Source organism: Pantherophis guttatus, chromosome 8 (genome assembly GCF_059756535.1).
Source record: "Pantherophis guttatus breed Tessera chromosome 8, ASM5975653v1, whole genome shotgun sequence".
Classification (NCBI taxonomy): Eukaryota; Metazoa; Chordata; class Lepidosauria; order Squamata; family Colubridae; genus Pantherophis; species Pantherophis guttatus.
Window position 1 is genome coordinate 30,712,538 of NC_142070.1, and position 13,464 is coordinate 30,726,001.

General features: G+C 35.1%; 1 protein-coding gene across 1 annotated transcript in view; it reads left to right on the forward strand.

The window, feature by feature from the left end:
- Positions 1–10,294, forward strand: part of FREM3 (FRAS1 related extracellular matrix 3) — an 82,406-nt gene extending 72,112 nt beyond the window's left edge. Inside the window, exons 19-24 of the mRNA XM_034442957.3 lie at positions 87–214; positions 2,060–2,194; positions 3,674–3,800; positions 5,765–5,952; positions 6,044–6,190; positions 6,346–10,294. Coding sequence (XP_034298848.2) covers positions 87–214; positions 2,060–2,194; positions 3,674–3,800; positions 5,765–5,952; positions 6,044–6,190; positions 6,346–6,867 — 1,247 coding nt within the window. The 3' untranslated portion in view covers positions 6,868–10,294. The remainder of the gene's footprint in view (positions 1–86; positions 215–2,059; positions 2,195–3,673; positions 3,801–5,764; positions 5,953–6,043; positions 6,191–6,345) is intronic.
- The last annotated feature ends 3,170 nt before the right edge of the window (positions 10,295–13,464 follow it).

The following is a 13,464-nucleotide window of genomic DNA, read 5'->3' on the forward strand; positions in this document are numbered from 1 at the left end:
TTGGAATAGAAAATATAGTTCCATTCCACAGTGTGTGGGATAACGTCAATGAACTTCATCGTAAAATGGGTCTTTCACTTTTGCAGGTACTTCTCTGACTTCTATGGTGATGTCATCTGACCATCCTGGCCTTACATTCACATTGAACCTTTCTCAAAGTGAGCACACCTTCAATCAACCAATGCAGCAATGGAAGTTTCTTTCCGATTTTGCTGTGAGTTCTAACATTAATATTTTGTGGTAGCTTTTATTGTTTTTTAAAAAAGCCAACATTAAACTCATTTACACTTGCAAGTATGTGATGCTGAGATCTAGATTAGGTTCATACTAACTTACTTTTTAAAATAAATTTCAGTGTGCTATAAATAATCACAGGTAAGTGAACCATGGTTTAATGTATGGCTTGAAATTAGACTTTGTATGGCTTAGGAGCAGATATTTTTACATGCATATTCAGTAAATACAAGCATATGAGTCAGTTTTGTGTCTTAAGACTATGGTACACATGTACACATCTTTGCTATAGTGTTAGTTCTGTAGAGTGTTACACCATGTTTCCCCGAAAATAAGACCCTGTCTTATATTTTTTTGAACCCTGAAACAAGCACTTGGTCTCATTTTCGGGGACGTCTTATTATTTTTGGGCGCGTGGAGCAAGATGGGGCTCCTCTTGCCATCTTACCTGATTTCCTAGGTTTGCGTTTAAATATTTTCGGGGAGAGGCTTATTTTAGTGCATGCGTTCAAAAGCCCGATTGGGCTTATTATCAGGGGATCTCTTATTTTCAGGGAAACAGGGTATTAGGTTAACGTTTGTCTGAAAAGAAAAGCATGTTATGGGTATATCAGAATCAGTTAGGCATCTAATCATACAGATTTTGTTCATGCCATGGATTCAGAATTCCAATGATTTTGTGTTAGTATAGTAAAAATAATTTTTAAAAAGCCATATGCCAAATATTCCAATGATACACATAACCATTATTTATTTTCTTGTTTATAAATAAAATTTATATGACCATTCATCTCATAGGAGGTGATTGGGTTGATATACAACAATTAAATTAATGAAATATATTAAAATAATATTTATTAAAAATATAAAACAGTCATAATAAAATATATAAATCAGTCTCCTTTGCGTCTGGATCTTAGTTCTTTTATCAGTGTCCTGCAAATTGCTTCTGGGCTTTCTGCCATCGTCCATCCTTAAATAGGCTAAGGGAGTGGCCAATTAGCCCCAAGCCTTACTCTCAAGGAGACCTCCTCCTGAGGAGCCACTCCTGCCTTTTGGAAGCTCTGTGCGCCCGTGCATCGAGAAGAGGCTCCTCCTCTTCTTCCTCTTCACCCATGGAAGCTTCTGGAGGTTCTAAAGGCCCTGGCTGAATCCCCGCCTCTGGCACCACATCTTCTCCAGCCTCCTCATTGTCCGACTCGAGTGCCAGCTGCACAGGCTGCTGGCGCAGCACCACATCATCCTCCTCACTATCGGAATCAGCTACTAGCTGCACAGGCCGCTGACAGGCCACAACAGCAGTTCACAGATGTGAAGTACATATAATTGCCTGCGCTGCCACATTCTGCACTAATTGAAATTTCAAGATACCCTTTCAAAGGTTTCTTATTCTTAGTTGATTTGTATCAGTTAATACAGGTAGTCCTAGACTTACAACAGTTCATTTAGTGACCGTTCAAAATTACAACGGCACTGAAAAAAGTGATTTATGACTGTTTTTCACATCCCCTTGGTCATTTGATCAAAATTCAGATGCTTGGCAAGTGGTTCATCTTTATGATGGCTGGAACGTCCCGGGGGGTCATTCCAGATCAGCTTTTGTGACCTTCTGACCAGCAAAGTCAATGGGGAATCCGGATTCACTAACAACCATGTTATTGACTTAACAAACCCAATATTTCATTTAACAATGGTGGCAAAAAAAAGGTCATAAAATGGGGCAAACTCACTTAACAAATGTTTCATTTAGTAACATAGATTTTGGGCTCAATTGTGGTTGAAACTCAAGGACTGCCTGTATTTTAGTTTCTGTGTCTTTTTCCAGGTACGTGACTATTCTGGCACTTACACTGTGAAACTTATCCCCTGTGTTGCCACACCCAGCCAAGAATATACCCAGCCTGTCATCTGCGGCCCACGGGAGCCAATCACTTTTGATCTGGATATCAGGTTCCAGCAGGTAAAGTATTTCAGGACTTTAATGTTCTCAGCTAATGAAGCATTTTGATACATTTCTCTGAAATATCACTTGATAATTACATTGGCTTAATTGCAGTATCAGGGCCAAAAATCTGAATTAGTTTTACATGTTTGTTATAAATTGACTTAGAAAACTGAGCCCTAAATATTTAAAATTCTAACAACACATTTTCTCTTTTGCACTCTCTCCAAATCAGAATTTGGTCATTTTTTATTGGTTTTTCTCAACTTGAGGTGGCATTAGGGCTAAACTTTTAGAATTCTGACAATTAGAATTGCAAAAAAATTGTCAAATTAGAGCAGTGTGCCCTAGAGCTTATGTTGCCTTTAAGGTAGAGATTATAGCACTAAACACTGAGTATATCTATAAATGTCTCTGATTTAGGACTCACAGTTGAACATAACAGCCATATATTAAACTTTTTCCTCTCTTCTAGTAACATTTCATCATATAAATGTTGTCTCACAGTTGCATGTCTCTAGGATGTCATGCAATTTTTTCTGTATAATGGATTATAATGGATTCTGCCTTATAAGAGATTATTAGAAGTCACTTTAATGACTTCTAATTGTAGAAGTCATTAAAGGAGAATTGTATTAGAACATCCTTCTATAACTATGCTGTATCAGTTGTTTTGAGACTATGCCTTCCAATAAAAGAATTGTACGTCCAACGGATCTGGATGCCATTACGTTAGGTAAAACTGCATTACAGGAATTGTTTTCAGCAGGATTGAATATTGCCAGACATCACTTTATTTTAAGTTGGGTTTGGGCTTTTTTGACTGGAGCACCTACTTAAGATTGCAGTTTCTTTCTATGAAAAAATAATATTTATTCATTCATTCAAGCAATCAACTTGGATACTGCCCAATTCCAACCAACTCTACGATATTTCCTCTAGGTGGTTGTTTGATCAAGTCAGCCTACATTTACAGATTTTATTCTTGAAAGGCTGTGAGAAGGAATTCAAGGTTGCACATTTATGTAGAAGAACAATGGCACTATACAAAGCACCTAGTTCTTGAAGCAGTGATGAAATCTAATTGTTTTTACTACTGATTCTGTGGACGTGGTGTGGCTTGGTGGGCGTGGTGTGGCTTGGTGGGCGTGGCAGGGGAAGGATATTGCAAAATCCCCATTCCCACCCCACTCTAGGGCCAGACAGAGGTGGTATTTGCCGGTTCTCCGAACTACGCAAAATTTCCACTACCAGTTCTCTAAACTACTCAAAATTTTTGCTACTGGTTCTCCACAACCTGCTGGATTTCACCCCTGTATTGAAGCAATTATTTATAAATACAAATCATGGACCACATTCAACTCTTTAGTTTTACTCTCTTGAACGCTCTTGAGTATTTCTAATAATCTTGAGAATAAACTGCAATTAAATTATCGCTAGATTTTTGCTAGAAAGACTATTGAAATTGCTTCCCTAAATAGTCTTTGTTTTATACAGGTCAGTGACCCAGTAGCAGCTGAATTTAATCTCAATACTCAAATGTTTCTGCTATCCAAGAAGGATCTGTGGCTGTCTGATGGCTCTCTGGGATTTGGAGAAGAAACTGATGTCTCATTCACAGAGGGTAAAGTCTGCTTTAACATACAGCGGAGTAGACCAATGAACCATTCTGGCCACCCTTGTCAAATCCCTTTTGTTAACTGCAATGTGTTCATTGACATGGGATAATGCTCTGAGGAACCCTGTCCTCTTATATTACAATATTTGCTATTGAGAGAGAAGGGGATTTTTGTCCCCTTGTACTATGAATTAAAAAGCATATTTAAAATTACAGTGGTGCAGATGAACAATCATCTTTGTATGAAATGCTTCTTTCTAAAAATTAAAATGCATTGTTTAATGTGACTCTGCAAAAAATTTTTCCTTAGGAAGCAGAATTCCTGTTTTTATATTGACTAATACCTTACTCAAATTGTAAGTGGGATGACCAAAAGATATATTAAATCACTAGTGTAATGTCATATAAATTATCTTTACTTGTGTCCTGAATAAAGGCCGACCCCTGGTGAAGAAAAATAGAATTGCACGAATTTTCGCTAGAGCAAGTGAAATCTGAACTAAGCATCTAGGAGCAATATAAAGCATTTACCTTAATAGCTCAAAGTAAGGGCAGTATTTATATAGAATTATGAAATAATACTAGCCAACCATTGTTGAGGGATGAATAAACAGAATTCTTAAAACATGCCAGGATAAAAAATATTTTAAACATATATAAAATAAATCTAGTTTATCCAGAATGTCATACCTTTTCTTCTTTCAGTGCAGTGTAATGTGCGGTGATGCATGGAAAATAATTTCCTATGCTGGCTTCCTGGGCCTAGCATGTCTTCTCAAAGTGATGGCATGCTGTGTTGATGTTATGAATATATGCCAAACATATATTGTTCATGAATATTGTTATTCATAATGTCAGACCTTTGTAGTTTAAATGTAAATTGTGACTTACATTATTTCATGTGTACAGTTATACATTTATTTAATTTATATTGTAGGGTTTTTAAACTTAAATTTTAGCATTAGTAATGTTTAATTATTGTGTTATAGATTGTATTGATTAACAATTTGTTAGCTACTCAAACAACATGATTACATCAGGAAATACAGGATTTGGATTTACTGTATATACAGTAGTGGGCAAAATTGCGGAAACCTTTTGGGAAAAGTATTTTCTAAAACTAGCTAATAACACCAATTTTTTTTTGGAGTAGCACTATAAAGTAATATATCAATGGAAAGGTAATTTAATCAAGAATATAATGCAATAACGCTTATGAAGGATTTGCTATTAGAATAGCAGTTACAGTATAAAGAAGAAAAGTGAAACACAGAAAAAACGAGATATACAAAAATCACCATAGAAAAAACAAGATATACAAAAATTATCATGTCAGTTAATATTTAGTTGAGTAACCTTTAGCATGAATTACGGCCTTACAACGTCTTCCCATGGAGTGAACCAAGTCTTTTAGTTCTGCAGCTGTTATAATGTGAAACCAAGATTGAATGATTGCTTCTATTAACTGGGTTTTATTGCTGGGTCGCTTCTGACTAACAAGTTTCTTTAGTCGGCTCCATAGATTTTTCAATTGGGTTAAGGTCTGGGCTATTCCCAGGCCATTCCAGAAGTGTTATCTTGAAACACTTTAAAAAAAAAGTGGTACTATTAGCCATCAAACCTCAAAAATACACTTTTCCCAAAAGGTTTCCACAATTCTGGCCATTACTGTATATCAGTCTGTAATATCTTGCAGGCTTGAGGATCATATTTCCTCCTTGAATGGCAGGCCAAGAGCCAAGTTTTCAAAATTGTAAACTGATCTGGAGTAAAAAAATAAATTTGATTTTTTAAATATTTAAAGTGGATTCAAATTACGGTTAATGTGATTATCTTACTCTGTTCATTTTACTTTTCTGTCACATGAAATATTATTACTTGGTTATTGAATTTGAGATCTTGGGGAATTACATCCAAGGACTTTTCGAGCCACAGTATTGGTTTTGATCTTCATGTTTCTTTAATTTTAGGTTCCGAAATCTACGGTCGTGTCATGGTGGATCCCGTTCAGAATTTAGGGGAACCTTTCATCTGTAACATTGAGAAGGTGTTCTTATGTACAGGGGCCGATGGGTATGTTCCCAAGTATAATCCAAGTAACAAAGAATATGGTTGCCTAGCTGACTCACCTTCCCTATTGTACAGATTCAAAATCCTGGTATGTATGCTAATACTGGACTATTAGATTCTTATAAACATCATTTTTAACTTTAAATTTAATCATATATCACTATTTCTTTATTCCCTAGGATAAAGCTCAACCAGATACACAAGCAAAAATGTTTGGAAGCATGGCGTTCCACGCCAAACTAGCAGTTGATCACATTGATGGCCATCCTTTGGTAAAACAGCCTGGTTCTGATGGATTCAGCCTGCAGTCAACTCCATTATTCCAGGTAAAATAAAGGTGGATCATACTGTTATTGCATGAAAACCACTACATGCCAATTAGGTGTGCAGCTATTGGAGGCTCACTGTCTTTTTCATTTTGCTTGGTTTTCTATTTTGTTTCATCTGTTTTTTTTTTTTGTTTGTTTTTTTAATCTAATAGGTAGCAGTGGGTCGAGAATGGTACATCCACACCATCTACATGGTTCGGTCACGTGAAAATGCTCATAAGGGCCTTGGAAAAAGAAGTATTGAGTATCACCATGTTTTATCTTTCAATAACAGCTCCTCACATCTTAGTCGTTCTCGGAGAGCTGTTTCTGATATTCCTGCTCTTGCCCAAGATATTGGTGCTGATAAGAATAGAGGAACAAATATCCAGCATATAGTTCTTGACCGATCTAATAAAATTACATTCAGGCAGAAAGAATGGTCTCCAGCAGGTAAACCTTATGAAAAGCCAGTCCTGCAAATTCCAGGAAGTAATGCAGAAGACAAGATAATTCCCATTATTGGAGGTGCAATTGGACTATTGCTTCTTCTCTGCACTGTTATAATTATTATATTACTTCTGAAGCGAAAGGGACATTCAACTGATGGGAAAACAAGCTCATTTACCAATCATTCCAACAGTAATGAAACTATGACTACACAGCAGAGCAATAGTGATAGCTCTGAAGTTTAACAGCATTGATGACTCTTTGAAGATCCTACATAATGGAAACCACATGGGGCTGGGCTGGGGGTGGGGTAGATATGGAATTAGGCTGCTGCAGTTTTGGTGCTATGTTGTGTGAGATTCCAGTATTTGGAAGAAAAATATAGCAAAGATAATCTGTAAAGAAATGTGATTTATTTATAACTTCCCCCACAACCAATGTCCAGGAACACAGGATGATCTCCTGGACTACAATGTTAATTAAACTTAGCATTTCCCCCTTGAAATGGTGCTTTAAAAAAAAAATTGTTAGCAGGTATAAAAGTGTGCCTTATCTATCAACATGAAAGCCTGGTGCTATTCAAAGGGATATTGATTTCCTTTTCATTAAATTGTATAGTGTTTAGATTTATACCATTTTTATAAGAAAGGGTGGGAGGGAGGTTAAGAAAAAAGGTAAAATTTTAACTAAACGGGATACAAGCAAATATCTGTAATTAAATCTCAATGGAATCTGTATTGATAAGCAAAACACTGTATTGGAAAAATACTGAGCTTATTTAAAGAGAATGTTTCTTGAATGTTTTAATATACAGGTATTACAAATAGTCTTTCATACAACATCCTGCAATGTTCTGTACTTATGTAACATAAATGTCATAAAACTAAATCATTATTAGATTATTATTCCAATTGCTTGCAGTTAGTTGTATTTTATTTATATTAGTTCAAATAGCTCTCTCCTAATGGAACTTGGAAAATATTGTAAAATATTGTGAATAACTTACATGCCCCTAACTGCCTGGAAATTTCTTTTCAGAGTGTCCTTTTAAAAAAAACAACAACTGCTACTTAGCTAAGCAATCATAGTAAATTTTGTGTCAACACATGCAACCATTTAAAAAAATTATGTGACAATTATTACCGTGTTATTTTGAAAAAAAATCATTCTGGGAAAGGGCTATTCAATATTGTTTTAGGAGAATCAAGATGGCACTTTGCTGAATAAAATAGTGCATATTTTCAAAGCTGGTAACCCCCTTTTTATTTCATCTTTGATTATGAACAAGATAGAATTGCCTTTAGTTTATAAAGCAACTTTCCATGCCAGATTGATAGAATCTATATAATTTCAAAATAAGTAAAAGTAAGTTATTGCCTCTATTTCTTGAGGTTCTGTGGTGTGGTTAATCAGCATATACTACAATGTTTTCCTGAAATATAAGACCCTGTCTTATATTTTTCTGAACCCCGAAAAAGCGCTTGGCCCTATTTTCGGGGAGGTATTATTTTGGGGCGCGTGGAGCAGGACAGGGTTCCTCTTGTCGTCTTACCTGATTTCCAGCTCTGTCTCCCTAAGCCTAACCAGACCAACTGTGCATGCATTTAAATATTTTCGGGGAGGGCTTATTTTTGGGGAAACATCGTACATTTGGTTATAGAATTTATATATTTCTCACATAATAGGGTTTTGCCCTAGACATCTGGAAAGTTTTAGATTCAAATGAGTTTTGTTATAGAAAACAAAGTACATTAATAATAAGATTGCACCAACTTATTCAGAAACTACAGCAATTTCAGTAGGATCTACTCATTTTAAATATCTATGTGAGATCAAAGCTTTAATTAATCAGGATGCTGTGGAAAGTATTTTGATATACTAAAAACTATCGCTGGTTAATTGGATAGCCAGTTTTATTTTTTAACAGCAATTGTGTTGTTAAAACAAAGAGTTTCCTTTTTCTCATGCTTAGGAGAAAACGCCTGTTAATGGTTCTTGGACACTAATTTGTCTACAAGCAATTTAATTAAGATTCATCTTTTTAATTGATATAATCATTGTGCATTAGTTATCTATTTTTCTTGTCTAGAAATAAATTCTCAGAATACTACTGACCAATCTCTAAATTATAATAACTGTTTTAATACTGTATGCTAGTTTCCTTTAAATATTTTAATTCATAGTGTTTATTAGCTAATCAGTCAAAAAATAACTAGCATATAAAAGTCTCCTGCTTTATAGGAAAATTTTTTTAATAATGGATCTTCCAGTTGTTGCTGCTGCTGCTGCTGCTTTTATTTCATGTAGGGCAATGCACATTTCAAAATTATTTGGAAATGTGAATTGTATAAGAAGAGCAGTTTTCTACTATTCATTAAAGCAAACTGAAATTTTTGGCTTTCAAAGCTAGTGTGAATAGCCCTGATACCTTTCCAAATGACAATAGCAATATATTTTTTTCCACCTGCACCAGCTAAATTCAAGTTACTCACATCAGAGGACCATGCTGTATTTTCTTCTGTACCTTCTAGCTGCCTAGACATAGCAGCTAGTTTTGATTCCTCCTCTTCCTTTCTTTTTTGTTAAGCCAAAGTAGTTTAATGGTTCATTTATGAAGAAATGCATGAAGTTTGAAAAATTCTCAATGTAAAATTGACAATGATAGATTCTTTTGCTTAAAGGAAATAAAAATTTGCAAGGTTTACTTTAATTAGCTGCAGTAATAAGGTTTATATACTTGGCTGATTATGAACAAATTTATCATATGTTAATTATTGGTTATTCTGTCAAAATCATGACCTTAATATTTTATTAACTGTAGACTTTCACATTTCCAGGATTACCACTGTTATATTACCAAGCAGTTGGAAGATTATTTCATTAATATGATACAAATACTATCTATGTTGAAGTGTTAAAGAAAGAAGCAAACTCTGATAGAAGGTGCTTTTTTCAAAAGGCAACTGGACTTTCTGGTTTTTCTTCAATTACGTTTCGCTTCTTATCCAAGAAGCTTCTTCAGCTCTGACTGGATGGTAGGTGACGAAGCTTCTTGGATGAGAAACGTCTTCAAAGGAAAACCAGAAAGTCCAGTTGCCTCTTGAAAAAAGCAACTTTGGGACAACCATGACCTGGATGACTGAGACTCTCTATAGACAAACTCTGATAGGAATATCTTGAAAAGAAACAGCCTTTGAAAAATGGTATGCATTGCTTGTACATTGCTCAATAAGAGAGCATCTATGCTCTGATAAGGCTAGTTTTATTTACACTACCTGGAATAAGACTCACTTCAGTGAAATCTCTCTTTCCAAAGTTTTACTCTGAATTATATGACAATTGGCATATGACAAAAATAGACAACCATCCAGTCTATTTTTCATTTAGCAACCAAAAGGTGGAAAGCCACTAAAGTATAAGCATTCTTTCATTAGTGTAGAATAAAATACTTCCCGAACAGTAGATTACTGCAATTTATATTACATTCAGATATAAAATATATAAGTGATATATCTATATACTTAACTCACTTATTTCAAAGGACAGGTAAAGCTAGGTTGTCAAGAACAGAAACATTATGTTTCAAATGTACTGTATTATGGTATATATGACTGTGAATTTACCCAAATACTCTTTCAGAGATCATTTTATAAAAATTGTTTTTTCATACAAGTATTGTCTTTTCCATTTGTTATCATATTACATTATCTAAGGCATTAGGCCCAAACATAAGGCCGGATACTAAATGCCATGACCGCAGTGTAAAAGCTGAAGACCAAACTATCCTGTTATTAGTTGAAAGCCTGGAATCTGCAAAATCAGAGGTAATTTTACTACAGGTTTACTACAATAAACTATAATAAACCATCTTAAATTATATTTAATATTTTATTTTTTTGCTACTCTTGTAAGTTGTCTTTGATTAATATGAATTGTCACATATGCTTGCCACAAATTACACTACTGATTGCATTCTGATTAATAAAATATTCAGAAAGTGGTAAAGAACAGAAATAATATGAATTTAGTTGGTACAACTGGATGCCCATTATTTTTTGTAGAAAAAAACAGAAGAATTCATTGAACCAAAACCAGTTTTATTTTCAAGTAATTAGAAAATATAAAGTTACTATGTTAAAATTTATCCTTACATAGAAGCTTTTTCCTGTTTTATTCCTAACATTTCCTAATGTAAAATATATACCGTCATGTGAAAAAGAGTGTACACCCTCTTTGAGTTCTGTGGTTTTATATATCAGGACATAGTAAAAATCATCTGATCTTTAGCAATTCTTAAAAGTAGATAAATACCAGCTCAGATGAACAACACATATTTTCCAAAATGGAAAAGCCATGTTTGAAAAACTAAGTATACCTTATGATTCAATAGCCTGTAAAAACTTTAGCAGCAACAACTTGAAGTAATCGCTTTCTATATATGACTTTATCAGTCTCTCATACCATTGTGGAGAAATGTTGGCCCACTCTTCTTTATATTGCTTCCATTCATTGAGGTTTGTGGACATTTGTTTATGTACAGCTCTCTTGAGGTCTCACCACAGCATCTCAGTTAGGTTGTGATCTGGACTTTGACTGGACCATTGCAACATCTTGATTTTTTTTTCTTTTCAGCCATTCTGTTGCAGATTTTCTGGTGTGCTGTACTGTTGCATGACCTAAGGTCAGCTAAACTTTAACTGTCAGCAGATGGCCTCACATTTGATTCTGCAAAACTTTGGTATTGGTGGTTGACTCATGACTGCAAGGTGCCCAGGTCCTGTGGCTGCAAAAATAAGCCAAATCATCAAGCCCTCTTTCACTGTGCTTGACACGTTGGCATGGGATGCTTGTGCTGGTTTTTTTTTTTTTCCTGCCAAAAGTGCACTGTGCATTATGGCAAAACATCTCCACTTTGGTCTTGTCTGTCAAAGGAGTGTTCCAGAAGTCTTGCAATTTGTTCAGATGCAACTTCGCAAACCTAAGCCATGCTGCAATGTTTTTAGAGAGAGACTTTCTCCTGGCAAACCTTTCAAACAAACCATACTTGTTCAGTCTTTTTCTAATTGTACTGTCATGAACTTAACATTTAACATGCTAACTGAGGCCTGTAAGAGTCCAAGATGCAATTCTTCAGTTTTTTTACCATTTCTTTGACCATTACAGTCAAACCTTGGGTTGAATTTGCCGGGACATCCAGTCCTGGGAAGATTAGCAACTGTCTTAAATGTTTTCCACTTCTGAATAATCTTCCTCACTAATGATGGACTTTAAATTATTTGGAAATAGCCTTATAACCCTTCCCAGTTTGATATGTGGCAACAATTTCTTCTCCAAGATTATTGCTGATGTCTTTCCTCTTTGACATTGTAACACACACCTCAATGCTGGAAACCAACGAACTCCTATAACTTCAACTGTTATTGAGGTAGTCACATTTGCTGATGATTAATTGATCAAGGACACTTGATTAGCAGCACCTGGTTGCTATTTAGGCTGTTCGTACCTATGGAAAGGAGGTACTTAGCTTTTCACACATTGCTTCTCCGTTTTGGCTATTTTTAAGATAAATGAGGATATGGCATAATATGTAATGTGTTGTTATTTAAATTGAGGTATTTACCTACTGTGTTTCCCCGAAAATAAGGCCCTATCTTATATTTTTTGAACCCCGAAATAAGCGCTTGGCCTTATTTCAGGGAGGTCTTATTCTGGGGCGCGTGGAGCAAGACGGGGCTCCTCCTGCCGTCTTACCTGATTTCTTCCTAACCAGAGGAAATGTCGGGGACCAGATGCGCATGCACTTAAATATTTTCAGGGAGGGCTTATTTTAGCACATGCGCTCAAAAGCCTAATTGGGCTTATTATCAGGGGAGGTCTTATTTTTGGGTAAAAAGGGTATTTTTAAGAACTGTTAAGGACCAGATGATTTATGAAGTCCTGATACATAAAACCATAGAACTCAAAGAGGGTATACTTTCTTTTTCAAATGACTGTATTAGCTAATTATACTTTATTATAACAATGTAAATTGATATGCTAAGTGACTTCCACAATTTGGGTGAAATAAAAAGTTCAGTCCATGATCAGAATGTTTAATTTGTACATGCAGAAACTTGATCCAATACCAGTGACTGCTAAGTGACCATTTTTTCAGGGATTGTATATGTGAAGGTTACACAGAAAGCAATCTCTCTGAACCTCTATTAGGTGGGTTAAAGAGTACAACCAAGAAAAAATACCAATTCTTGTTTTCTGTGAGAAATCTAGAAATAAAATTTGAGTGGAAAGATTTTCACTTACACATTATTCTACCCTTCTGGTTATTGTGCAGTAAACTAATTTAAGATGGTTTTCTTTGGCTTAACAGTTAAAAAGGCAGAACATGATGTACAAATGGGAATACAGTTTGATTTTGGCTTATTGGCTTATTACTATTATGATTGAGCAGAATACAATAATTGGCAAGTGAAAAAGTAGTCCCAAAAAGGGGGAGGGATGTAAATGACTGAGGTAGGGACAATCATAGTTTCATTGTAGATCAACAAGACTGACTCTATGCTATAATGCAAAGTACCAATTCCAATGTAATATTTCCAATGATACTTTTGTGTCCCACAGACATTTTCATAGAAAATAAAAATGTTGAGTGGCTGGATGTTTGATATCTTTACCTGCCTATTTAAAAAGACAAAAGTTAAGCTAAAGTACAGAGATCATCTTGGAAAACTAATGGATAATTCTAAATAGTTTGCCCAATGATAAATGGCTATTTTATCACTGGATATATGTCCATAACAGCTAAGGACATACATTGAAAACTTTAAAGCCTGGGAAACCTAAGC